At 42.6% G+C, this 24,379-nt stretch overlaps 1 protein-coding gene across 2 annotated transcripts in view; it reads right to left on the reverse strand.

The window, feature by feature from the left end:
- The window catches only part of GANAB (glucosidase II alpha subunit), a 39,365-nt gene that overhangs the window by 7,557 nt on the left and 7,429 nt on the right, over positions 1-24,379 (reverse strand). Inside the window, exons 5-23 of one of the 2 annotated variants that reach the window (XM_042440234.1) lie at positions 23,973-24,152; positions 22,834-22,899; positions 17,205-17,304; positions 16,265-16,358; positions 15,771-15,867; positions 15,029-15,209; positions 14,355-14,508; positions 12,133-12,368; positions 11,126-11,252; positions 10,842-10,921; positions 10,587-10,730; positions 9,085-9,181; positions 8,067-8,168; positions 6,813-7,056; positions 5,916-5,980; positions 4,667-4,743; positions 3,742-3,816; positions 3,405-3,518; positions 2,371-2,483 (exon numbers count right to left, since the gene is read on the reverse strand). In XM_042440234.1, the coding sequence (XP_042296168.1) occupies positions 2,371-2,483; positions 3,405-3,518; positions 3,742-3,816; positions 4,667-4,743; positions 5,916-5,980; positions 6,813-7,056; positions 8,067-8,168; positions 9,085-9,181; positions 10,587-10,730; positions 10,842-10,921; positions 11,126-11,252; positions 12,133-12,368; positions 14,355-14,508; positions 15,029-15,209; positions 15,771-15,867; positions 16,265-16,358; positions 17,205-17,304; positions 22,834-22,899; positions 23,973-24,152 (2,346 nt within the window). The remainder of the gene's footprint in view (positions 1-2,370; positions 2,484-3,404; positions 3,519-3,741; positions 3,817-4,666; positions 4,744-5,915; positions 5,981-6,812; positions 7,057-8,066; positions 8,169-9,084; positions 9,182-10,586; positions 10,731-10,841; positions 10,922-11,125; positions 11,253-12,132; positions 12,369-14,354; positions 14,509-15,028; positions 15,210-15,770; positions 15,868-16,264; positions 16,359-17,204; positions 17,305-22,833; positions 22,900-23,972; positions 24,153-24,379) is intronic. The other variant, XM_042440235.1, reaches the window with a different exon arrangement.

Genomic DNA, 24,379 nt, shown 5'->3' on the forward strand with positions numbered 1-24,379 from the left:
CCTTGAACCTTCTAAGGCCTGCTGTGACCAGTTTAACAACTTTTTCGTGGATAAAATCTCTTGGATAAGTGAAGGTCTTGAGGCCAGCTTTAGAGCAGAACCTAGAGTAGAGGCATCCAGGGATTCCGTGAACTTGGTTATTCTGGATCAGTTTGAGTCTGTCAGTACCGAGGATGTGGACAAGATCCTTGGAAGCGTTAGGAAGACAACTTGCTCTCTCGATCCCTGTCCCTCATGGCTGGCGGCACAGGGGGGGCCGATTGTGACTTCACTGTTACATTGGATTATTAATACATCTTTGAGGGATGGGCAATTTCCAACTAGTTTGAAATTGGCCACAGTAAAACCTCTATTAAAAAGCCCTCCCTCGACCCCCTGTTGCATAGTAATTATCGGCCAATCTCGCTATTGCCATTTTTGGGGAAGGTGATCGAGCGGGCGGTTGCAATCCAGCTTCAATCGGTCTTGGATGAAACAGATTATCTAGACCCATTTCAAACCGGCTTTCGGGCGGGTTACGGGGTTGAGACTGCTATGGTCGCCTTGGTCGATGATCTCCGTCTGGGCATGGACAGGGGTAGCGTGTCCCTGTTGGTGCTCTTGGACATCTCAGCGGCTTTCGATACCATAGACCATGGTATCCTTCTGGAGCGCCTGGCGGAGGTGGGAATTGGGGGCACTGCGCTCCAGTGGTTCCGTTCCTACCTCTCCGGGAGGTTCCAGATGGTGCAGCTGGGAGACGTGTGCTCCGATAAGAGGGCCCTTACATCTGGGGTCCCTCAAGGAGCCATTCTGTCTCCCATGTTCTTTAACATTTACATGAAACCGCTGCGAGAGATCATCCGGAGACATGGGGCGCGGGGTTATCAGTACGCTGATGACACCCAAATAGTTTTCTCTATGTCTCCGACTGATGCAGTGACCGGGGTTGGCGTTTCTCCTCTCGTTGCCTGTCTGGAGTCGGTAATGGGATGGATGAGGGACAACAGACTCAGCCTGAATCCAGAGAAGACTGAAGTACTCATGATAGGTTCCCCCGGTCCAGGGTTGGCGGTGGTTCCACCTGTCCTGAACGGAATCACGCTTTCCGTGAAGGACTCGGTACGCAGTCTGGGGGTGCTCCTTGACTCGTCGCTCCACCTTACATCTCAGGTGGATGCGACGGTCAGGAGCACCTGTTATCAGCTTCGGCTGATACGCCAGCTGCGACCCTACCTTGACCGGAGGGACCTTGAAACTGTTGTACATGCCCTGGTAACCTCTCACTTGGATTTCTGCAACGCGCTCTACATGGGGCAACCCTTGTACCATACCCGGAAGCTGCAACTTGTGCAGGATATGGCAGCCCGACTGGTCACTGGCACTGCCAGGGCCAGCCATATAACACCAGTCCTTAAAGACCTACATTGGCTGCCTATCTGCTTCCGGGTGCAATACAAGGTGTTGGTTATCACCTATAAAGCCCTAAATGGCTTGGGCCCAGGGTACCTGGAGGACCGCCTCTCCCCGTACAATCCGCCCCGCACACTCAGATCATCAGGGCAGCAATTGCTAAGAGTTCCAGAGGGGAAATATATGTCCACTTCTAGGAGGGCCTTCTCCATCTCGGCCCCCAACCTCTGGAAGTCGCTGCCCTCTGAGCTCCGCTCAACCACTTCCTTAGCCCAATTTAAGAAGGGGTTAAAAACCTACTTATTTGAACAGGCTTATCCCTGACCTCTGCCCCAGAATACTTCCTCCCCCCCCTTTTCTTCGTGGTCAGCACGGTTTTGCTGGTATGAATTTTATGAATTGCTGTATTATTATTGTTGCATTGTTTTTAACCAATTTGTATAGCTGTATTGTAAGTTGCATATTGCTGTGCACCGCCCTGATTTTTAGAAGGGCGGTATACAAATAAATTTTTTATTTATTTATTTATTTTATTTATTATTATCAGATTGCTAAGCAGAAACACTAATTGATTATCTATAGAGAGCAGAAGGGAAGAAACTTTCCTCCAGGCCATTAGGCTTCCAAGGTGTTTGGGGCTACACATAGCTTTCCAAGATGATTCAAAAATTAAAATGCTAGTAAAAAGTTTATGGTCTTGGTTAACTTGGTAATCCTGAGTTTATTTATATTTTACGCACTTATTCTAGCGTATCTCATTAAACTTGCCTGTGAGGAAGTATCATTTAAGTATTTGAGATGATACATACATGTGTCACATAGCTGCCACCGTCACAAATACTATGGAAGAACATTTAATCCTGCATTGGCCCTATCTGTGTCTGAAATAGTACAGCCCAATCCCAAATTATTACTGTTGAACAACTAGCAATGGTATACAAGATGAACAGAGAATAAGATTCAAAGAAGGTCAAGTACCTGGCTGTCAACATGTTTCCAGAGAAATTGAAGTATCGATGCAGGTATTCTCCCTTTGTCTTGAAGTTATACGTGTGCCCATCGTCAAGAAAGAGGTCGCCTTGTGCTGTGCCCTAGTTTTGGAATTTAAACATGGAAAACTTTGGCGTCCCAGTAAGTTAAACCTAGTCCCAGGCTTTTCTCTAAGGGAGACAAGAGGTCTTCTGGACAATAGTTCCGCGTGGGAGGCCTGCTTCCTTACACAACCACTAAGATTTTTCATCCTCTCCGCTGGAGTAACAGTTGAGATTTAACTTAAGGAGGAGACAGGAGGAAAGCCAATAGAGTGTCTATATGCTAGGCCCAATTCCTACCTTTGCTCAAGAGGAAAGGACACAGGAGCAGGCAGGCAGCACTGCAGAGCAGAAAGCAAGGGAGGGATAATGGTAGTAGGAGTCCCCCATTACAGATGCCTGCCCACTCCTCTTCCTTCTTCTTTTGGGCAAAGGCAGGTATTGGGCCTGGCATAGCAATGGCAGGGCTGGCCCAAGATATTTTGCTGATTGAGACAAAGGACAATATGCAGGATAGTTGCAATAAAAATACAGAAGACCACTGAAGTGTTAGTTGAATTTTATTCAATATTAGAATCAGAGTTGGAACAGACCACAAGGGCCAGCGAGTCCAACCCCCTTGCTATGCAGGAGCTCACAATCAAAGCACCTCTGACAGGACAATATCCTCCACCAAATCTGAGGGTAGCAGGCTAATTTAGGGAGGAGACTGGACAGCTTATGCAATACAAACAATTGTCTCCTTCAGAGGTGAATGGCCAGATACTGAAGAGAAAAGGCAATGTGACACCCCAGCCCATGTGTCTAAGGTACACTGGCCCAAAGCAGCATCAGCAGGGAACAATTCAGAGGGCAGTGGTGGATCACTGATGGGGCAAGGGCTTTAGTAAGTGCCCAAGGATGGTGACCCTAATTCTGGCTGGTTTTGAAATATATACAACAAACTCCCCATCCCCATACACTCAAACCTTCCCCACTCACCTGTGGGCCCAGGGCCACGTAGAGGGTGTAAGGATCACTATGCATGCAGTCAGAAGACCGCCGTACTCGCTCCTTCCGAGCCACAATGGTACCACCACGCTGATACACAGGAATCTGTTGAGAATGAATAACTCTTAACCAGGGTGGCTGTCACTGGTGAAGCTGGAGCCTAAGAATCCCACCAGGCAGACCACAGATTCCCCAGCTCTGGCCTATATCCTGGGTAAGAAGTGACTCTCCAAGGACCAAATAGTAGAATTTTCAGGCCCTAGATAGCTTCTTTTCAGGCCCTCAGGGAATTCCAATCCACCCACAAAACACTCCCTCATTGACTTACACTGCTCATGGTAACAGCTAAATAAAGAGTTTGGGGTGCATGAAGTTTCTGGTGTGTGTGGACATCATACCAAACCTGCAAGAGAAAAAGGAAAGTTAACAGAGGACTTTGGACAACAACATGACTTGTTATCTTGTCTCCACAAATAATCTTAGAAGTACTGGAGTACACCAGATTTTATCTTAAATAAGAGATGAGCGAACTATGGTCGTTGGTATGCAAACAATACCAGGCTAATTTTAAAAGCCTTCTGGGAGCAAGCAATGAAGACTTCTTGCAAGAGCCATCTTCTACTCCTGCTCCTAGCAGCATGTTGGGTGCTGAGAGAAAAGGTGAGCCAGGGTGGAGAAAGGAGGAGGAGAGTGATAAAAGCAAGGAAAAGAGGGTGGCAAAATGAGAAAGAAAGAAATAATGGGATAGCAGACAGAGAAAGAAAGGTGGTCACAAAACAAGGAGAGTGGCAGAATGGGGGTTGACAGTAAACTGGGCTACGGAAAGAGAGAAAAAGAGAATAAGAAAAAGAGACAGTCTTATCCACCCCCAACAGGTTATCTTTGGAGGAATGCCACTGAGAAAAGCTTTCCACTACAATCCAAATGAACAACTCAACTTTTCAGCCTTCATCATAAACATATATGAAAAAGGTCAGCATCTGTTTAGAAAAAGCTCCATAGTTTAGAGTGCAGAATCCTTAGCTCTTCCATGATTCTTTTCCACCTAACCTCTATTCGTGTTTCCCTCAGTGTAACCCACTCTTACACTGATACGTGGAGATCAGTTCAAATACACTTAACATTGAGAAAGTGCTACAACTACACATTCCCGTTGTTATACCCTGACAAGTGAGCTTTATCAATCCCTCTCCTCTCCACCCTTCCTCTGTGTTTCCATCATGCCCCATTCCTACTCTGCCAGCCCTGCTCACCTCTCCTTTGCCAGGCAAGTAGACCTGCACACCTTGGGCGCCCTGGGCTGTGACTGGGTGAACCAGCAGTGCATTGCCTACAAGGAAAACAGTATTTGAACATCAGGGACAGAAACTTGCATTAATTTCTTATTTCAAAAAATTGTCTATGAAGTCCTGCATCACCATCACAACTGCATAATCTGCTTTCTCAGATTTTTTTTTAAAAAGGAAAGTGTTGTCCATGACAGTTCCTGTGGTGTGCTTTAAGAATAAACATTGATTGTTTGAATTTTGTCTCTGCTGTGTACTAGGTTGCCCCCCAAAGACTTTCTTTTTCTCTCTCTTTCTCTCGTCTTCAACCACAACCACCACATTCACTGGCCCACCCTAAAGGCTGGTATTGTAACATGGTATAAATAAAGTGCTTTACATGTTCTCAATCATAAATACTAAGACTTTCACAACTTTAGGGCAGTGAAATGGTTCAAGAATATTTAACAAACAAAAAAGTTCAATTTGCCTGTCTTTTAAATGATTACAGTAATTGATATAATTAAGTGCATTCTGTAGTTGCTTGGAGCAGAGCATTTAGCATGGCAGTGTTCAAAGTGTAGAATAACCTTCCCTTTGAATTCTTACTTTAGCCACATGAGCTAAAGTATCTGTTTTACTTACCATGCATTTTAGTCTTATGGATAAAGTAGATATTTAATAGATGTTCTATAGAACAGTATCATACTATGTATTTCATAATTTGAGAGACCAGGATGCCCAACTTGCAGCCCTGTACCCCAGGCACTTTTCTGGCTTTCTCCCCAGAGTGCCCTTTTTCTGGGCATAATAAAGGTATGTCGTCTCTCCTGGAAACCTTCAGCAGTTATTCATCTTTAAATAGGTTATAGTGGCCCTCTGTACTGAAATACACATTTTCTAAAACCAGCAATGGGCTGATTTTCCTCTCCTTCTTTCTTTCTTTCTTTTACCTTTGGCACTGGGGAAATTTGTACATTTCCTAGAGGGTCATAGGGGCAGAAACGGCTCTCCTGACCCTTAACTGATCACTCTTCCTTTAGATGAATCCTTTCACATCTTCTTTGTCTTTGAATACTACTTTAATTGTGAGTAGGCTTTTTTGAAACTTGCAAAACATGCATAAATAAATAAATCTTCAGCTACAAAAGTCAAGAATCACATGAGTGTGAAAGGGATGCGTCAGAGTACAAGTAACAGAAAGCAACCAAGCTTTAGGCTTCTCCACTGAACTCACCAAGGAGATACTGGTCATCCATGCTGTATGTCATAGTGTCCTGGGGATATTCTACCCAGAGAGGTCTATGAGGAGAGAAAAAAGGAACAGTGGTGGTGGTGAAGAAGCAGAAAGATATCTTACAGGAAGGGAAAATATAATTCAGATGTCATACAAAGCCGCAGTTAAGGAAATGCAAAGATGGTATATGATGCCTGAAAAGCCTGTTTACAATTAGGTCAAAATATAGCTCAGCTAAGACATCACATCAAACAATTACTTAGAGATACTTTCAGTTTCCATCTTCTTCACACACTTGATCCTATGTTGCAGAAGTCTCTAGAGGTATAACAATTATACTGTAGTATGTACCTCAACAGGTTTTGGACCACAACTCCCACAATCCATTGTTCACAGAGGTGCAACTTCTCAGAAAGTCTAAAATTCCTACAGGGCCACTCCCCTTCCACTCATGAATTATATCACAATTAGGATCTATTATTGCAAACCATGGTTTGGAAAACAATATGCAAAGACAGCTTCTGTCTATCACTCCCTTCCATTAGATACTATAACTAAAGTCTGGATTTAGTGATGTCTTATACAAGCAGAATGTTTCCTCAAATTAGCCCAGCTAATTTCTCCTGATTTTCCCTGGTTTTTTTTTTTACCATTTTCCACACAATTTGGCACTAGCCACAAGGTGCCATCCCAACACACAGTCCTCCATGGAGAGCAGAAAAGAACAATACTGTCTCCCCATAGAAGAAAAGGACTTTGAGCGCATCTGTTTCTGGATCTAGCCTAATTTTTTTAAAGCCTAAACCAATTACCATCAGATTCACTGGACAATGCTCCAGGTTTTAAAATTCTGGTGTAGTCTTGCGTATGTGCTTCTCCCTGTTCACACAACCTCACCTCATGGCAGGCTGGCCAGTCTGGTAGCTGTGATACATGATGGTATACCAAAAGGGCAGCAGAGCATAGCGCTGGCGGATGGCTTCCCGAATCAGTGCTTTATTATCTTCTCCAAAGAGCCAGGGTTCCCGGCGAATGGTGTCCACATGGGCATGTGACCGGAAGAAAGGCTGGTAGGCTCCTGTTTGGTACCAGCGCACCAGCAACTCAGGTTCTGGGTTTTTGAAGAAGCCACCTATGTCAGCTGAAATAGAGTGAAAAGACGGAAAGGCAGCCTTAAAAATAAATGTCCTCAAAGGAAAAATACAATGATTTAGCCAAACATAAGGTCACTGCAGACCAGAACCAGTGCAGCCATCTGGAGCCAGCATTGTGCGTTGTGTAGAGGTGGAGAATCCCTGAAGTTAAATCTGGCCTTTCTGAGGTCTAATTCTGGATCTCTTGGGTTCTCCAAAAGTCCAAACCTCCTATCTGTGACACCATTATTTTAATGGTTTCCTTGTGTTTGTACATGTGTCCTACTCTTCTAAAAGAATGAACTGAGTATCCTAAAACTTAGATGGACTTATTGGCAATAAGAACTTGAAAATAAAATATTAGGTGCCAGCTGCTCCCACTCAGATGGTTGTGGTGAGGATAAAAAGTGGGAAGGAACAGAATTATGTACACAGCTATGAGTTTGCTGGAGAAAAAAGACAGTATAAATGTAATATCCCTTCCAAATGGAAGATGCCACCAGGAAATCAAAAAGTAGGGCCTGAAGGAAACAGTCTTAATAATTATTATTTAGAGGTAGTAAGGATGATTAGCCTCCTTATTGTCACGAATGGACCTATCCTATTTAGTTCTAGCAGATGGCCTCTTTATCAGGCTAAGCCCCTTCCTTCAGATTCTATCCATAAAGACTCTGCCCTTAGCTGGGCCAGATTATAGTGATGTACAAGATGATATTAATACCAGCAGTAGCAGCTAAGAAAATGAACTTCAAATTAGGAAATGATTGCTTCAAACCTTTCCTCAATTTTGAACCCAATAGATAACTCAGAATCTCCCTGTGCAATATGGGCATAATAATACTTATCTATTTTACAGGATTTCTGTAAGGACTACAGAAAGGTAACAGGTAAAAAATGGTTTTCAACATTCAAAAAGTGCTACATGAATGCAAAACAACAGCAACAACATATTTATGAATTTCTTTATTTTTATGATGTCAGATCCATCCCTCTCTGGGACAAGTTGCCAAGTCCTTACCTCCACAAAAAGAAATGCCCACAAGACCCAAACTCAGACACATAGGGATAGAGATCTTTAAATGGTCCCATTCTGCTGCATTGTCCCCTGTCCATACAGCACCTAGAGAAGAGGAAAACAGCATGAAATAATACAGTGGGGCCTCAGTATCTGCGGGGGTTCTAGCCCCTCTGCAGATACAGATAAACGCGGATGCTCAAGTACATAAAAAAAAAATTTCTGCAATTGGTGGCAGCCAGGCTGAGAAGCAGTCTCAGGGTAATAACGGAGGCTGCAGAAACAAAGTAAGGAACCTGTCACATTTTCTTACTGCTTCTGCTGCCATTTGACACACCAGTCACCTGCTTTGGGTGATAAGAGGAAGAATCATCCCTGGATTCCTCTTGCACCCTTCTCCTGAAGCTGGAGGCTGCAGTCTCCCATTCTAACAACAGCCTTCTGCTTTAGGGGTTAAGAGGAAGAAGAATCCCTGGATTCCTCCTGCATCCCACTCACAAAGCTGAGAGCTATTGTTTCCCATTGACACATCAGCCTTCTGCTTTGGGAGTTCAGAGGAGAAAGAATTCCTGTGTATATAAAATATGCATTCATTTAGTGTTTCCCTCTCCTGTGGCTGTACCAGATACGGAAACTTCCTTTAAACATTCCTTGATCATCATTTGCCAAAGTTAAGACCTTCCTTTTTAGGAAAAATATTGGTCTTCAGAGCAGAGGTAGAGAAACCTCTGGTCCTCCAGATCTTTAAAACTGCAACTCTCATTATCCCCCTGTCGTTTGTTACGCTGGCTCTAGACCTCAGGATAAAGCAAGATTCTATTCTCATGGTTCAGAACAAAAGGCCAATTTAAATAGGAACATAGAAAGCACTGTTACAGCAAGTAATATCAACAGCTCATCCTATTCAGTTTTGTCAGTGCTGACTGGGAACAGCTGCCCATAATGTCAGGTAAAGGTCTTCCCTGCCCTTCCTGGAGATGTCAGGGATTGAAACACACACACACAAAAACACAAAACTAACCATAACGTTGAGAGCCTGCAAAGAAACCTCGAGTTAAGACAAATGGACGCTCCACACCTCCAGATCGTTGCACCTGCCCCCGTGCTGTTGCCATTTGCTGCCAGAAGAAGAAAAGATAATAAATTACAGGAATGGCTCAAATCTGTAATTAAAATCAAACCATTTGTCTAAAAGATAATCCCAAAGACACCCCCCCTCCAAGTCCAACAACCATGGATCTGTCCCCTGTCTACCCTCAAGCTTTATCCTCTTCTCTCTGAAGATAGCATATGAATATACTATGATCCTGAATGAATGCAGAATAAAGTGATATTGCAGAATTCAGATTCTTGAATTTCATTCTTAAAACCAGTCCCCCCCCCCCCATCTTCCTGGCTGATAAATTGTCCAATCTGCTAAATACCTTTACTCAAATTTACCTTCACCCATCTTTAACCAAGATCTTCAGATGTAGGGTGAGATATAAATATTTTTCAACAAACAAACAAATAAAATTTCTTGCAGCTTTTGGTGATCTCCCATTCAGATTCTGGCATGCTCATAAGGTTTATGATTGCTGAGTTTTCCCAGTGGTGGGCTGTGTGGGTAATGCTTAGAAACCACAAAGATTACTGGGTCACATTGGATCAGCCACAGTCTCTCACACTAGCCTATATATATGACATATCGGTTGTGAAGACTTAAAAGGGTAAGGAGAGACTGCATGTGTCAAGAGGACAGGAATGGGGGGACTTAAGTTTGTGAGTTCTGCTTTGTTTTTATTAGAATACTGAGGTCCCATTCAAGAAATAATAATGCAAGATAGGATTGGGGAAAAGCTAGGTACAGAATGGTGGCATGACACCTCTTGAGTCATACACCAGAATAAGCCACATAAATTTATCTCTGTTTCCAGCATTCAGGGATGAGAGCTATTTTTCTTATTTTCCAAACAGCACTGTCCATGGATAAGGAAGCGGCATTGTCAGACTTAGGGAAAGCCCAAAAACAAATGTCAATGCAGCCCGAAAAGGACTGAGTGTGCTCCACAGCCACAGAATAGTGGCTTGTTCTAGCTAGCAGAATAGGGAAGGACAAAGAAAAAGAACACAGGGAGAAAAGACAACCTAAACAATAAAAAAAAAAGAAATGGGAGGGGCTCAGTTCCTAAATAGGAGCTTTCCACATTTTTGTTCTAGTTTCCCACAAGTATAAATGTCTTTTGAAAGGATGAGAAATTCCAAAAGACTAAATAGGAGAAAGGAACATAGGAAAGCCTATTTATTTTTTGTCATTTTTAAAGAAGTGGCTAGTAAGGAACCTTCACTTTTTTATTTTTAGTATCTACCCATCTGCCAGCAGATCCAAGTGTACCTACTGACCATTTGTGATGCACCACCTGAGCTCCCTGATGGTAGATTAAGAAAGAGACAATGTTCAGACCTATTCACTAGCATCCTCAAACACATTTAACTAGGCTATGGAACCCAGGTCTTCTTGGAATACACAGAAACAGCACTCACCACATAAAATGCATAGAGGTTGTGGATATCACGGTGCTCCCACCCGCCCCAGTGCACGGCATCCTTGTGCATTGTCACCTCGGGGCCATTGAAGACGGAGGGCTCATTCATGTCATTCCAGGTGTAAAGATTCTCCATGGAGCCCTGAAGACAATGAAAAGGGAAAAAAGATTACAGGATAGAGGGGGGTGGAGAGGTGCCTATGGACTGTGCTGCAGGCAAGGTGTGCTCTTCTGCATCCAGATGCTTTCCTACCTCATAGTGGTCATAGCCGAACATGCTGGACCACCAGGCACGCATCTCTGGGTTAGTAAAGTCTGGATAGCCTGCAGAGCCTGAGTGGGGCAAAACAAAGAGCAGCTTAGGCAAGAATCTGTCTCCTTTATTATTTAAATTAAATAAGAAATCATTTCTTTCTCATAAATAGTGCCCAGGTTCTGCCACACAAGATGGTAACCTCATTTTACTGTTCATTAGTACTGCCTGTAGTAGCAAGAGAATAACCAACATATCCCACCTGTTACCAATTGTTTTCTCACCTGGCCAACACCAGCCTTCATAGTCACCACCATCCTTGGTCTTGACATAAAAGCCCTGGGAGCGAATCTCATTGTGCACCCTGTAGCCACTGTCCACCTTGATGTGCGGGTCCACAATACTCACCATCTGGATTGAGATCAGATAAAATGGGATCAGGAAATAAATGTGTAGCACTCAGCTAAACTCTCTGTCTTGTGAAAGAACAAGGGGACAATTTCTCTAATGTATTCTGGTTTTGATATACATCGGGGAAGAGCAAAATCCTAAGACAGGGCACTAGAATTGCCTTCTTCTTTCCTATTAATGGGGAATCAGGGTTTAGAACCTTTTCTTAGTTCTCACCAGTGGCAAATGTGTACCTGACCATGGAAATGGAGGTATGAATTCAGTGACTGAATGTTCTTCCCTTACAATATTCAAAACTTAAAAATCCATGCACTAAATTGAGGCTGTAATGGCCACATCATGAGAAAGCAAGACTCATTAGAAAAGGCAATAATGCTAGGAAAGGTATAAGGCAGTAGAAAGAGAGGAAGATCACATGCCAGATGATTAGGAGATCATAGGCTTGAACCTGTAGGAGCTGAGCAGAGAGGTTGACTTGGAGATGTCTCTCAACTTGCTATGAGTTGGGGTCAACTTGAAAGCAAGATGGCTGCTGCTGTAGAGCTATTTGCTCTCTGATGATGTCAGCTGTGGCCCTGCTTTTTTTTGGCCAGTAATAGGGTGAAACCAACTCTGTGTGAATTCCTCTTCTCAACAACCCAAAAATAACCAATTATGTGACAGGTAAGGCCTTCCTTTTCTTATACAATTGCAGTGAGCATTGGAACAGAGCTTGTCAAAGCTACTTTTGAGACCAGAAGTAACAGGGGCCTTGTTGGCTGTGAAATTCAACAAATTGTAGTTCAAAAAAGTTAATGTTTCCAAGCTGCATGCAGAAAAATCTTCCCCAGCTCACCTCAAAGTATTTTGTCTCATATTCTCAAACCTGTTCCCAACTTACCTTTCTCCTCTTGGCTGCCAGGCGCTGAAGCATTTCCTGAGGGTGGGGGAACTTGTTCGGATCCCAAGTGAAATAGCGCTTCCCATCAGCATGCTCAATGTCTAGCCAGATGACATCATATGGGATGTCATGCTCATCAAACCCATTGTCCACAGAATTCACGTCCTCCTCATCATTGTAGTTCCAACGACTCTGGTGATAGGCCAAAGCAAAGAGAGGAGGCAGGGCCTGAGTGCCTGAAAGAAAAAAGAAACACTCAGGCTGTGATATTTACACTCAGGCTGTGATAACATGTCATGGGGACACACTAATCTAAGTCAGGAAACTGCCTTATACTGACCAGGACCATTGCCCATCTAACCAGTACTGTTTAGGCCAAGAATTTCTTTCAATCTCGGGAAGCAAATTCAATTCAGGGGCCACATTCCAGTGAGGATTGGAACTAAAAGCAAAAGAGTACCAAAAAATACTTGCATATTTTAGCTTAAATGTCTTATAACTAGTAACTAAGCTTCAGGGAAGGTATTTTAACTTTTTAGAATAAGGGGGGGGGGGGGGAACTGTCCAAGAACCAGGAAAGCAACAAACAGTTGGGATATCTTCGAAGCAAGACACAAGCACAATGGCATCCCCAGCACCTGCTTTTCAGAAGCATACAGCTTCTGATACTGGACATAATATATAACCATCACAACTAGCAAACACTAATAGTTTTATCTTCTATTGTCTACTCCATGCACAGCTATTGCTCAACCACTGAGCTATAGACCCACGCACTACCCAAAAGACAAACAGTGCTCATGCCCCAGACCAGTGTTATGCAAAGTCTCTGGCTCAGTGCTAGTTCATGAACTACCAGCTGCCAATCCATACAGAGCCTTCAGAAAAGGAAGGAAGAAAGGAAGAGAGGAAGAGAGGAAGGAAGGAAGAATTGCAGCCACTGGTCACAAATATGACACCAGTCTTTGGCACATTAAGGAAAGAAAATGTACCAGTTCCCCATATCACATAGCCTAAGCTGTGCTCTAGGCCAAACACGTTTCAGAGACCTGCACTACAAAGGCAAATTTACTTACTTCTCTCACACACAAACACACAAATTATTTTTCTCTTGAGAGGGAAAAGGGTGTAGAGGACAGTAAGGCTTGACTCCTAGCTAACTGGAAACAATCTTTCCACTTCTCTGAAATTTCCACTGGCTATTCACAGACTCAGGCTTATTCTATTCAGACAGCATATCAAAACAAAATGCATTAACCACAGCTGTGAAATATATGGCCCTCCAGAGTGCAACTCATATTATCCCTAAAAGAGCATAAAGAATTGTGAGGGACGGTCACACACTTTCCATCTCTAACCTAAAACATGGCTTGAATTTCCAAATATACTGATAAACCATGGTTTAAATGTGCATATATAATTTCTTTCCCTCCTTCTCAGGAGTCCTATTCCCACACCAAAAGGATCTGCATGGACAGAGCAGCAGCTGTAGCTCTGGTTTTCAATTCATATATCATGCCAAAACATAATTATCTCAAAGAGGGATTTGCAAGCACAATTCAAAGCATGATTTCCAATTCTGCTTTGTCACACAATGACAACTCATCATAATTTAATACAAAGAAAACCCCAAGTCAAAAGCAAGCTACGGTTCAGCAAATGGACTGAATAAACCAAAATTGTAACAGAGATGGGCAGTTTCCCCAGGTGCCCTGTACTGGATATAGGTAAGCTACACTTGCACCCTCACTTTGTACCATTTTAAAAAAGTTTTAACTGACAAATCATCCCATGTTCTCACAGAATGCAATTTAACCAGTAACCAGAACTTGCTTTAGGCCCCCTTTTTTGAAAACCACAAGTGATTAGAAGTTGGTTTTAGAAATCCCACTCATGTTTAAAACAACACAGAAGAAGGAAATCTGGGGAAATTGTCTTCCGTGACCACCCCCAAGGGTAATTTTGAATTAAGTTAAACCATTTTGAAAATAATTGAAGGTTACAGTGATGTTGGCAAGATACATTGAGATTTCAGATCACCGAATTCTGTGGGCAGCACTTTGCCCATGCCTTGATTTTTTTTTTAAAAGAGGGATATAAATAATTGTCAGGCTGACATGAATGCAGCAGTAAAACCAGTCTCTTCCCTTGCCATTGCCCCAGACACTACTCCCACCCTTTTCAAGAAGCAGTTTATCGGCACCTCTCCTGTCATCACTTGCCTGTGAGAGATGTATATTGTCTGAAGATATCGTTGGGTGATGGTCCAAGCAACAGGAATACATCTATGATCCCACTCTCTGACATCCAGCGGACATCAGTCTGTGGGATCTCACCTCCACCTTGCATATAGTCCAGCATCTTTCCAAAAAGAGTCTGTAAGTGTTTGGAAGAGATTGTGGTCAGTTCAAACAGAACACCAAATTGAAAACCGGCATTACAGAATAAACTTATGACTCACAACTTCCTTCCCCCACATCCTCCACAGCCAGTGTCCTGCTACATTTTCACTTTCACAGCTGACTAGTTTGCCATTCTTTCTAAACAGACCTTCTCTGTGACTCTCAGGCATCTTTCCATGGCCACCTGGGCCTGAATACACCATGAACTGGTGAAGAAGAAATCCATCCACATTCAACTAGCCAGCAGCGTTTCCGTGCTGGTGTGTAGGAAGATGACCTCTTTCCTTTCCAGACACCTCAGAAACCATGGGCTGGCAGCAGTGGAATGGAACAATCAGTTCCTTTTTTGCCAGCCTCCTCACCTATCTGCAAGAAATTCTTGGCCATCCCTGGCAACCAAAAGGAATAAACACAAAGATGGCACTGTGCCACTGTTAGTGGTTTATGTAAGAATTAAAGGCATTAAATGCTGACAGATGTTGGAATAACAGTACCTTGCCAGCAGTGTTGGAGGTGATGTCCACCCAGGTCTCTGCAGCATTGAGCCAAAAGATTCCCAGAGTACGTCGGGCATTGTGAGCAAGAAGGACAGGAACAGAACCATAGAGGGCCATGGGGTTGTAAAGTTCATACTGAAATACATCCAGGTTATAGAGGCGGTATGGGTCCCCTTCCCTGTCAAGAATTTGGTGGTTAGAAAAGTCACAGAAAAATACACCCAAGAATCCCAAGGAGGGACTAACCACCCAATATTTTTGGTATTGATGCTCCTCCACCAATTCTGTAGTGTCAACACACACACCATGCATCGAAACCCTAACATCCAAACCCTAACGGTGGACACTTGTATATATGCATGGGTGTGTGTATGTTTATGTATGTGCATGGACAGTGGCCCCCTGGGGTTTGGTTCTAGGACCTTGTCCACCCCACCCCACCCCTATGGATACCAAAATCGGTGGATGGCTTAAATCCCATTATATCCAATACCATAGTAAAATGGCAATACCTTATATAAAATGGCAAAATCAAGGTTTGATTGGGGAGATAAAAAAAATATTTTCAAGTTGTGGATGGTGAAATCCATGGCTGTAGAATCCATGCATATGAAAAGCCAAATATATATTGTGTACACACACACTTTATAACTTCAACGACTTGAACTCCATACAAAAAACAAAACAAAACAAAACAAAAACACATGCAACCAGGAACTCTATCAACTCTCAAGCTTACTCAGTAGTTCGTAATCGGAGGTTGTCCGCATGTTCTGGAATGCCATACACATTCTCCACGCCCGGCAATGAGAAATCTAGTCCCACTGATGTTGGGCCTGAAAATGAGAAACAGATATAGAAAAGGGTCTGGGAGGAGCCAGGCAGTATTTTGTTGAGGCAATTCACATTAAAATGGCAACACAATTCACATTAAAATGACAACAAACTGTACTGACACTGTTAGAAAAACCACAGTTTCGCAAAACAACAACCAAGTCAGTATTTCAAACCATCATTTGAAGGTTGTCGATAAACTGCACTTTGGCAAACTGTGATTTGGCTGACATTCAAAGCTTTCCACTGTTTGGAACATTCAGGGATTCTCAAGAAGGGGGCAGCCCCACAAACTGTGTCTTGATTATTTAAACCAAAGAAAAGCACCTACTCTTGTTGTTTTGGGAATTTACAATGAAATAATTCCATTATTAAAAGCCACATGACATGACTTTTTACCATTAGGCTTGCTGTCTGTGTGGGTCTTGAATGTTTCTTCCCAAGATCCTGGCTCCTCCTCAGCTTCATCTGCCCCATTGGATATTTCGTCACCCTGAAAGGATAAAGATGGTTAAGCTTGTTCAGTCACCACTAAATTCTTAGAGATTGGAGTTGAAACCTTAGCTCAGCAACAAAATTGAATGGAGACATCAGATAAACCATGGTCCTATAAAATGCAGATTTTGTCAAATGTTCTGGCTTTTTATTTAAATAGCTGGTTCCCAACAACAAAATGTAGTTTAAACCTTTCTAGCCGAGTGCTTGAACTACTGCTTTTAATAACCTGATATGTGATTTGACTCTCTTTTAAAAAGATAGATCTCTTAGCCTCAGCACTTTAAAGTCAATATCCCTTATTTCAGAAATGGAAAAGGGAAATTCCTATTATTAATGGCATGTTTAAATATCTCTATGAGATATAAATAATAATAATAATGAAATTTTTATTTGTATCCCACCCTTCCAGACGATCAGGGCGGCTTACAAGATGCAGCAAGTGCAGACAAAATACAAAGGTTAAAAACATATACAACAACAATAAAATCAATAAAAAGCCCCTTAGCCCAACCTCATGGCCACGGAAGAGGAGGGAGGCCCACAGGATATTTAATCGGGGAATGCCTGATTGAATAGGAAGCACACCACACCCAAACTCTGATCTTTGCCTGCCACTTGACCCCTTTCATTTCCTTTAATCCAAGGATGGAAATTTGTTCCTGTGAAGCATTATCAATTGTGGACCAAATTAGCACACAGACAAAAAGTACTGCACTTTACAGTATAGTCAGGTTGTGCAATTCTCTTCCATTTTTACTGTGCCACCTCACTAGTTTGGGACTTCAGAAATTCCAAGGACTAAAGATTCTCCTTGTCCTCCCAATACCAATACACCACTCACCTGGTTGCTTTTCTCTGTAGACTTCTGCTCTACAGACAAAGATGCATCCAAGCCTTCAGTGTCTCCCTCCTCTTGTGATGCTGGTTCCTTTGGTGGTTCCCTGGAACAAAAGAACAGTGAGGAAGGATCAATCCCAGATCTCCCATTTAGACAGATTCAAAACAAAAAGGGATCTAAATTAACCCTCCCACTCTTTGAACCAAACAAAGTGCAGAATCCATTGGTCATTATGAGCAGCACACAGATTTACAGTCCAGCCAGTTAGCAAGGGGAGGGAAAGGCAGGGAGTAGCTATAGGGCAGAGGGTAACACAAGAACAGTCTCTGGTGTCCTACTGGTATCTTTGAATTGGTCCTTTTATCCAGAAAATCCTTCCCCTATATAAAACTAATTTATATGAAGGGGAAGTGGGTGTCCAAGTTCTGCCTGTGTTTATCTAAACAAGCAAGTGGAATATGTGGTGCTACCCAAGTTGCTAAACTGGAACTCCCATCATCATGTCCTCTATCCTGGCTAAGAATGATATGAGTCAAAGTGCAACAGTTGATCAGCCCACCCCTGATCAAATCAGAAGGAAACCCTTCACATGCATATTCTCACAAAGGGGGCAGCTCCTAACTTCTTCTGGATATACAGGATCAAACCATCCAGAGTTTTCCAAACATCCTCTTCCTCTATCCCTTCACAGACTGATGCCTGAGAGACCCATTGAAAAATCTTCCCATGACTCCAGGTGTATTGGAGACAATATTTCTTTTCTGATTGTCAGGAAAATAGTTAGGCAAGTGGGTATGGGTCTAAGCTGTTCCACTAAACAAACCAAAGAAATTTAGAATATGTCCAATGTCCCTTTTAATCTATCATTTCTCTTTATTGTGAAAATAAAATGTAACGTTATTCCACACTGAGTGAAGGTTTTGATCCATTCACACTGGTAATGTTCTGGAGGGTAGCTTTCCCATTTTAACACTGAAGACATCCTTCTTAGCCTAACTGCCCAAAAGTATTTTGGCTAAAGATCAAATCTAGTTTTTTTGTAGAGATATGGGAATAACCATAGAAAAACACCCTGAGTTCTTTAGAGGAAATGATTTCCTCCACCAGAAATCTGTTTTTAATGCTGTATGTTCCTCCCAGCACTCCCAGCTTTAATTAGGATGATAGAGCAGAGTCCCAATCTCATGTCCCCTGATGCTGTTGGACTGCCCTTCCCAGAATCCATAACCACTGGGCAAGCTGGCTGGAGCTTTTGAAAGTTGAAGTCCACCAAAATTTGGAGACCCAAGTTTGAGATCTAACATAAAAGGACAGAAGACATGGTGTACCATGTGGGTCAAGAGGGAGTCCTAATATGCCACAAATGTTGGCACGCATAGGCTCTGTCCTAGAACTAAGATCCAAAACAAATAGCAGAAATAATCCAGTTTGAGACCACTTTAACTACCGTGGCTCAATGTTAAGGAATCCTGGGAATTGTAGTTTGTTGTGGCAGCAGAGCTCTCTGACAGAGAAGGCTAACTGTTTCATTAAACTACAGAATTTCCTAACACTGATGCAGGGCACTGAAAGCAATCTCAAACTGGATTATTTCTGCTGTGTGTTTTGGACCTAAGATTCTCTAACACAGACAAAAAACCAGATAGCACCAAGCAAGCCATCAGCATGCCCTTCTTGAAATGTACACAAAAGCATATATACCCCATCGACATAAAGCCACTCATTTGGTGCCCCCAAACATTAAACTGGCACTGTGCATAAATGAAATATTAAACAGATGAAATATTAAACATGTTTCCGCAAGCAGAAAAGCATTATTCAGAACAAAAGGTCAAACCGAACTCTGTGAAATTTATACACTTTGGGTTGAAGGGCAATATATGGGGATTTACTCCCTATTCTTTCTTTATTTTGTTTTTTCTTGAGGGCAGAAGAAAGCAGATTGGAAAACTGACTGATATTAAGGTTGGCTTCTTAGGCTTACCACAGCCTGCACTTTGTGGGCATAAATACAAGACTTTTGTGACTAATACACATTCTTAATATCAAGTTGGGGCGAGCACTGTAGATGTTGTTTGACTGCAACTTCCAGCAGCCCTAGCCAGCATGGCAAATAACAAGGAACGCTGGGAATTATAGTCCAACAAAATCTGGAATACACTTCAACTATACTGAACTAAGTAGATACTGAACAGGGAATGGTGGCCAGCACTTTTTAAGTCACTCTTTTCACACTGTGATGTACACAGAAAAGAATTACTCAGCCTGTTAAAGATTTAACGTATGTATACTGTAATGGTTTTTTGTGGGTTTTTCAGGCTATGAGGCCGTGATCTAGAAGAATTTATTCTTGACGTTTCTCCAGCAGCTGTGGCTGGCATCTTCAGAGAATGCTGGCATGGAAGAGAGTGGATGCTGGCTGGGAAAGCCTTCGACTTCACAGCAGACTGTAATCTTGTATGTCTATTCAGAAGTAAATTCACAGAGTGCCTACATTTAATGGTAGCTATACTCAAGTATTCAGGCACTGAAGTATTTTTGTGAACTAGAGAGATATGAAAACCTGTAGAGAGTTATGAAACATGTAAATCTGCAAGATTCTTATTTATACATGCCTTGACAGTAACTGCATGGAGTAGGATGCTCACTGTCTATGGGCAAGACATAGCTTAGCACTTGAGTGCAACTCCCAGAGTCCCTCAGCCAGTATGGCCATGGCTAAGTTGCCTGGGGGATTTGGAGCAATGTCATCCAAAATTGCGACTTTCCCAAAATGTGATTTCATGTGTGTAATTCCTTAAATAATACTTGAGGCTGCTTCCCCCCCCCCCCCCTTTATGCTGCAGAACATGCCTGGAACTGCTAGGTGCAGTTCACACCTCCTTTTCTGTGCACTTTCTTTCCAGGGTTCCTTGCAGAAAAGGTAGCTTGGAGAGATACTAAGATTCCTGGAAATGAAGCTAATTGAATGAAATGTTCCTCCTTTCCCTCATTTCTGCTTGACTGAGAAGCAGGCAAAATAAGCAAGTGCAGGATGTTTGTTGTCAGGTAAGTACAAGTCAACTTTGATTTATGCCAACCCTGTGAATTAGACTCTTCCAAGTGTCTCTATTCTTAAAAGCCCTGCTTGGATCTTGCAGAGTCGGGTCTATGGCTTTCTTGATTTAATCAATCCACTTATAATGTAGTCTTCCTCTTTTTCTACTTCCCTTAACCTTAGCAAGCATTACTGTCTTTTCTAGCGAGTCTTGTCTTCTGATGATATGTCCACAGTACAACAGTCTCACTCCAGTCATCCTGACTTCTAGGGAGAGGTCAGGATTTTGTTCTAGGACTCATTTATTTATCTTTTTAGCAGTCCATGATATGCTGCTATTATCTAAAGATACCAGATCTTGTCTGATCTTGGAAACTAACCAGGGTTGGCCTCAGTTAGCAATCTGATGGGAAATTGTCAACGAATACCAGATGCTATATTTCAGAAGAAGGAACTGGCAAGACTATATCTGTGGATTCCTTGCCCAAGACAACGCTATAAAAGATTCATAGGGTTACCAAAAGATGACAGATGGCTTGAAAGCACATACATATACACGACAGATCAAGCTAGGATGGAAAATCTTTTTCTATGGAGAGTCATCTATTTTAAGGAATACTGTATTGTATTTTCTCTTTTACTGATGTAATCCTGCCTCGATCTGCAGGGAGAGGCAGGAAATAATAATAATAATAATAATAATAATAATAATAATAATAATAATTGTTATTATTATTTTCTTTCTGGCACCTCTTTCTAACCTCTCTTTCTTCTCTTCCCTTGCCCAATTGATTTCCTCGGGTGAAGGACAGAACTCTCTTGCTAGAGCTGATACATTTCCAGGCAGATTCTGAAATTAGGCTGAGGGCCTAATTTCCCAAGTACCCAGATAATTGTAGTTTTTCAAGTTTTTCAAACATATTAACACACTATAAATTTTACATCTGTGCTTTTTTAAAATAGAAAAATAATTTGGGTGTACATTGGCTGATGTGTAAAGAAGCCAGGCTACCCCCCACAAGCAAAATCCAGAAAGTATGTTATTCCATCAATGCATCAAATACCATCACTGAAAATATGTCTTCTCCCCTCCCAGTACTCACTTCCAATTGATATCAGCCTTCCCTCAACATTTTCCCTCTCAAATTATTTTCCACTACCTGTTTTAAGTCTGCAGGCTCACTGAAATAAGAAAGCTTGACTATGCAAACTATTTAAGACCACAAAGCACCACAAACAGCAGGACAGGGGAATCTATGGTCCTCCAGAAGCTGCCCCCCTACAATTTCTCCATGCTGATGGAAAAGTATGGGAACTGGAGTCAAACATGGGGATGATCTATAGTGGCAGAACAGCTATATATTATGTAAAAGGTCCCAGACTCAACTCCTGGCATCTCCAAACAGGGCAGCGTTCTCTGATTGTTTAGTATAAGCCAGCTTCCTATATTCTTAACATCTGGAGGGTCACAGGTTCCCCAATCCAATGAACACTGATGGGGTAGTGCGAAAAATCAATGACAATAAACAAGAAAAAGCTAAACATTATGCTTCATTATTCCACTCGGATATAAAAAGGACCAAACTGATGTGGTTATGTACTTTTAAGTTGACGCTGACTTATGGTGACCCCCAACCTAGGGTTTTCTTGGCAAGATTTATTTGGAGGTGGTTTGCCATTGCCTTCCTCAAGGGCAGAGAAGGCATGACTTGCCCAGTGTCACCCAGTGTATGTTTGCAAAGCTGCTTTCCATGGTTTAGCAAGATTTGAACCTTGGTCACCTAGAGTCCTAGTCCAACACTAAAACCACTACACTATACTAGTGAATTGTGCCCAGACTGTCTTAACACTGAATTGGGTGTTCCCAATGCTGTGCCAAAATAAATGCAATTTTGCAAACATACACAAGGTATTTTTCAAAGCAGTAGCCATGTTAGTCCCTTGCAGCATTAAAAGGAGGAAGGAAGATAGAGGGGAGGAAAGAAAAAGAAGTGTGGAAGCATCTTTTTTTTTTTTTACATGATTATTATCACTCTGTACTGAATCTGAAGAATGCAGTTTATATATCTATGAAGGCTCATGCAAACATATTCTTAAAACTGCTGCCACATTTCTTTCTTTTTTCTTCTTCTGCCCTTCCCCTTCAGTTCTTCTTTTTATACACAGGAGAAACTATATGTTTGCAACTTTGCACACATACACAGAAGAGTCATGGAAAACGACTGGATGACCTTGGCCAAGTAACACTCTCTTGGCCTCAGAGGAAGGCAATGACTAATTCCCTCGGAACAAATCTTGCCAAGAAAACCTGTGACAGGTTCACTTTAGGGTGGCTGTATGTCAGACGTGACTTGTTGGCACAGCAAACAACAAAGACTTTCTGTAGTTTAAGTCCTGGAATAATAGAGTGAGTAGCATCTTGTAGATTTGGTGGGTGAGGACACCTATAACCCTTTAACTCCCAAAACAAAGAAGAGGAAGAATAAAAAGAAAACCAATTATTCCCAAGCTACTTAGATGGGCAGGGAAGAGCAGTCACTGTCTAGGCAGCAGGGGAAAGGGTTTGAGAAATGGTAGCAGAAGCTGCAGATTTACCTAGAGAAAAGGTCCTTGATCCTATCCCAAATGCTAACGACCGTGCTACTAACTTTTTCCGAGAAACTGAGGGGGCCGAGCAGGAGGGGGAGGCACAAACCAACAAAAACAGAAAACACAATGAGAGTCAGTGCATGGAATCTCAGATGCCACAAACCCCACTCTGGCCCTGCTCCAGCCCAGCTTTGTGATAACAACTAGTCTAGGAAGTAGGGTAGAAACAATGGTAAGACTGGGTACATTAGCATCCCTTTACCCACCCATGCATAGAAAAAGCCTGCTGCTTTCTCTGCACCAGACTCCAGGAACCTGGTAACCTCCATATATGATATGGTAACCTCCATATCATCTCCAGGGAGCACACCTGTTGACCAGCTGATACTGGTTGTAGTCCAACCAGCTTGGAGGGCACTAGATTGAGGGAGTGTGGCCTATCTTTTCTCCAACACCCACCTGGACAATAAAGTCTAACCATGGGCTCCCAGAGAGAAAAACAAAGGAAGCCTTCACATATCTTACCTTACAAAATTTACACCAAAATGGATTACAATGACCTGTTGGTGAGAGACTGAAACTGAAAACTGGCCCCTTTTGGGAAGACACCCCTTCTAGAATTCAATTGGTGGAGAAGTAGATTGCTGCAGCCAAAGGGTTTCTGTTCAAACCCCTTTCCATAGAGTGGGCATATGTGGAGAGCTTATTTGCTACATTGGTCACTATACTCACAGCAGTAGTCTCTCACAGGAATTAAAAAGGACTGCAGCAAAAGGAAAACATCATCATCACTTCCCAAAAATTACTGACCTCAGCTTATGTATACAGTGGCCTCCTGTACAGAAAGGACAGGGCAGGCCCATAAAAAGAGAAAAGGAATGGAAGTGAATGGAGAAGGAGCATCTCACCCTCTGCCCCTATTTCACTAAGTCAACCATCTACCTTAAACCTCTGAAAGCCATAATTGCTACTCCAAACAGTCCTATATTTTCCCAACAAGCAGCAGGCTCACATCTTGACTAGTGGAATTCTTTTCCCTGAGAAGATCTCTTGCCTTTTCTGATTTCTACTTGAGGAATTCAGCAGCAAGGCAGTCTAAACTGGAAGAAAAAACTCCTCCCCACATGGATTGCCCCCATACTCACGAGTCCTTCTTCTGGCGCAGGTGCTCAAAGACCAGCAGCCCTCGGGAGTTAACACTCAGCACCAGCTCCCGGCCCTCCAGCAAGTCCATACGGAAGGGTTTGGCAGTCAAAATGAGCTTGTGGCTCTCATCACCCAGGGACAACTCCACACTGTTATCATCACGACCTGTCACAGACAATCTTGGGGATGAGAAAAGGGTATGGGTGGGAGAAAGACCACGGCTGAAATCAGTAGACAGTACAAAAAATTTTGAGGACGCAAAGCGTGGGGTGTTGAAGGGGACATCTTCATTGCTACTCTGTCAAAGAGACAGCCCTACAGGAGAAATTTCAGGGTTCCATGTCACCCATGCCTCCACCTTCCAGTCAACCTAAGGTTTCAGAATTCCTCTAGCCTTTCCTTCAAC

This window comes from Sceloporus undulatus, chromosome 9, assembly GCF_019175285.1.
Source record: "Sceloporus undulatus isolate JIND9_A2432 ecotype Alabama chromosome 9, SceUnd_v1.1, whole genome shotgun sequence".
Lineage (NCBI taxonomy): Eukaryota > Metazoa > Chordata > Lepidosauria > Squamata > Phrynosomatidae > Sceloporus > Sceloporus undulatus.